At 41.8% G+C, this 2,204-nt stretch overlaps 1 protein-coding gene across 1 annotated transcript; it reads right to left on the bottom strand.

Moving 5' to 3' along the window:
- Positions 1-258: 258 nt before the first annotated feature.
- On the bottom strand, positions 259-1,906 carry LOC125217058. The gene is made up of 2 exons (XM_048118883.1): positions 1,523-1,906; positions 259-1,457 (listed from the first exon to the last, which is right to left on the bottom strand). Exons 1-2 carry the CDS (start codon positions 1,881-1,883, stop codon positions 307-309), a joined length of 1,512 nt encoding a protein of 503 aa, XP_047974840.1. The 5' UTR covers positions 1,884-1,906; the 3' UTR covers positions 259-306.
- Between the last annotated feature and the right edge of the window lie 298 nt (positions 1,907-2,204).

Genomic DNA, 2,204 nt, shown 5'->3' with positions numbered 1-2,204 from the left:
CCCGTTAGGGTGTGCGGGGATAAGAATCTGGGCGGCTGTGCATGGGTTCCAACCCATTGGGCAATGGCTATAGATCAGATATACGTTTTCGGCTGTGCGCGGAGAGATTCCATCGGGCAGCCCGATTGCGTATAGAATTTAGGATTCAACGTATCACACATGGAACTTGGCCAAAATAATTATATTGATCGATTGAATGCATAAAATGATAACAATCTATCCTATTTATAATACTTGAATACCTACTTAATGAACAAGAAAAAAATATATGAAAAGATATGCACAACCCTAATATATCTAAACTAATTAAATGATGGCTCGTATCACAGTATCATACAATTTATTGATTTCCCCGAAAACCACAGATCTATAATTTTGAGAAGGTATGCATGAAGAATCCCTTGCACACGTAAAATGAATCCAATAATCGTATTGTGAACAGAAGAAAGCCGGTTTATCCACCAATCCCGGAATGATTTTGTGGCATTGCCCACACTTCTCATTTCTTCCGTACGTAAGCATCCGTTTAAGTGTGAGAGGATGAGAGTGACAAGGAATATCAAATTTGCCTCCCAACTTGACTTTGGACAAATAGCCAAGCGAGGGAATGCAGTTTACGTGGAAAGAGTAGTCACATTTTGCACAATGGTAGAACCAATACTTGCACTCTATACCTTCTTCGCACACCTCGCAGAAATCGTGATCACAACCACTACTACTAGTACCCGTAGTGATCAAATGCAGAGGATGTTGATCGAATTCATGAAAATGAACCATTTTTGGTAGTAAGGCGCACCTTATATGAATGAAGAAATCGCAGACAGTGCATTGATAGACATCAAAATTGGAGCAGCCACGGATGCAACAACTGGCGGGGGAGGCCCGCCAAAGGCCGCAGGTGCGAAAGAGAAGGTGCTGGCTGTGTGAGCTGTACTTTATAATCATTGGGGCAGCCATGCATGATAGATCAACCATCAACGGACCTAAATCATTTTCAGGAAAGTAGTAGCAAGGTGCATTGCTAGGAAGGCAGCAGAAAAAACAGAGAAATATTGAACTGAAGTACGATTTGTCCGGGTACAGAAAAGGTTGTGCCATTAGTGAATCGCTGTCAAAACCAGTTGGAATCTCAAACTTGATAATGGGGAGAAGCTCTGCACAGACTTTATGGGCAAGGAAAGAGCAACCTCCAGTTTGTTGAGAGCATCTGTAAAATGGAGATGGAATAGTAATGATCTTTATGCATATATCACACACTAGTTTGTGATTATAATCATGATCCTCTTCCTCATCACCAACTAGGATCAAAGGATGCTTGTGAAAATTCTCCATTGCAAGCTTCTTATCTCCATCACCAATATTATCTGTTTGGTTTCTCTGCGAGTATGTACGGATCTCCAAACTTGGAAATGTGTCCAACTCGTCATCTGGCAGTTGGATCAACTCTAGCCTTGTTTCTGCAATGAATAGTATTATCAGTATACGAAGTTGTCTAAATGAGTTATATACGATCGTTACGTACTGGACTGAATTTTGTCGAGTCCACATCTGACATGAGAAAACTCCATGATTTCGGGACATAAATAGATGGCATTATGGGTATGAAGCAAGGATTCGTGGCAAACGATGCACTTATAATGTCGGAATATGGCAGGAATAGAATATCCGAGGAGGAAAGGCCAAGCAATAGAAAGTATGTTGAGAGAGGTAGGCAGTATGGTGCAGTCTTGATGAATCCAGAAATTACATTGTTGGCACGAGAAGAAGAAACCACCATGCCTCTCTCCACAGGCATCGCACAGAGACAAAGTCTCTCTTCCAATAGCCACGAGCGGATGAGGCGGATGGCTCTTGTGTTTGGTTTTGATCTCAACACCAAACATTGCAGCTGCGCCAGAGGATGCATTTTGAAGTAGCAATCCTCACATTTGTAGGTGAAATTGGGACTTCCTTCTCGGAGACGAAGGGTGTGGTCTTCTTCATCGGGACTATGATTGGGATGGATAAATTCTTTTAGGAATTTATGCGCACATGATTTGTGCAGAAAAAAATCACAAGCAGCAAAGGTGCAAGTGTAAGAGGGAGCGGATAGAATTGGCAATCCGCAAATTTTGCAAAAATGATAGTTATCAGAAACATCCATTTCCATCTCATCAAGAAAGGAAGTCAAAGGATGAGGATGACTGAAATGCGTATCACCCTCC

This window comes from Salvia hispanica, chromosome 3 (genome assembly GCF_023119035.1).
Source record: "Salvia hispanica cultivar TCC Black 2014 chromosome 3, UniMelb_Shisp_WGS_1.0, whole genome shotgun sequence".
Taxonomy (NCBI): domain Eukaryota; kingdom Viridiplantae; phylum Streptophyta; class Magnoliopsida; order Lamiales; family Lamiaceae; genus Salvia; species Salvia hispanica.
The sequence above is the reverse complement of the archived record's forward strand: the minus strand, read 5'-3'. Positions and strand labels throughout refer to the sequence as shown.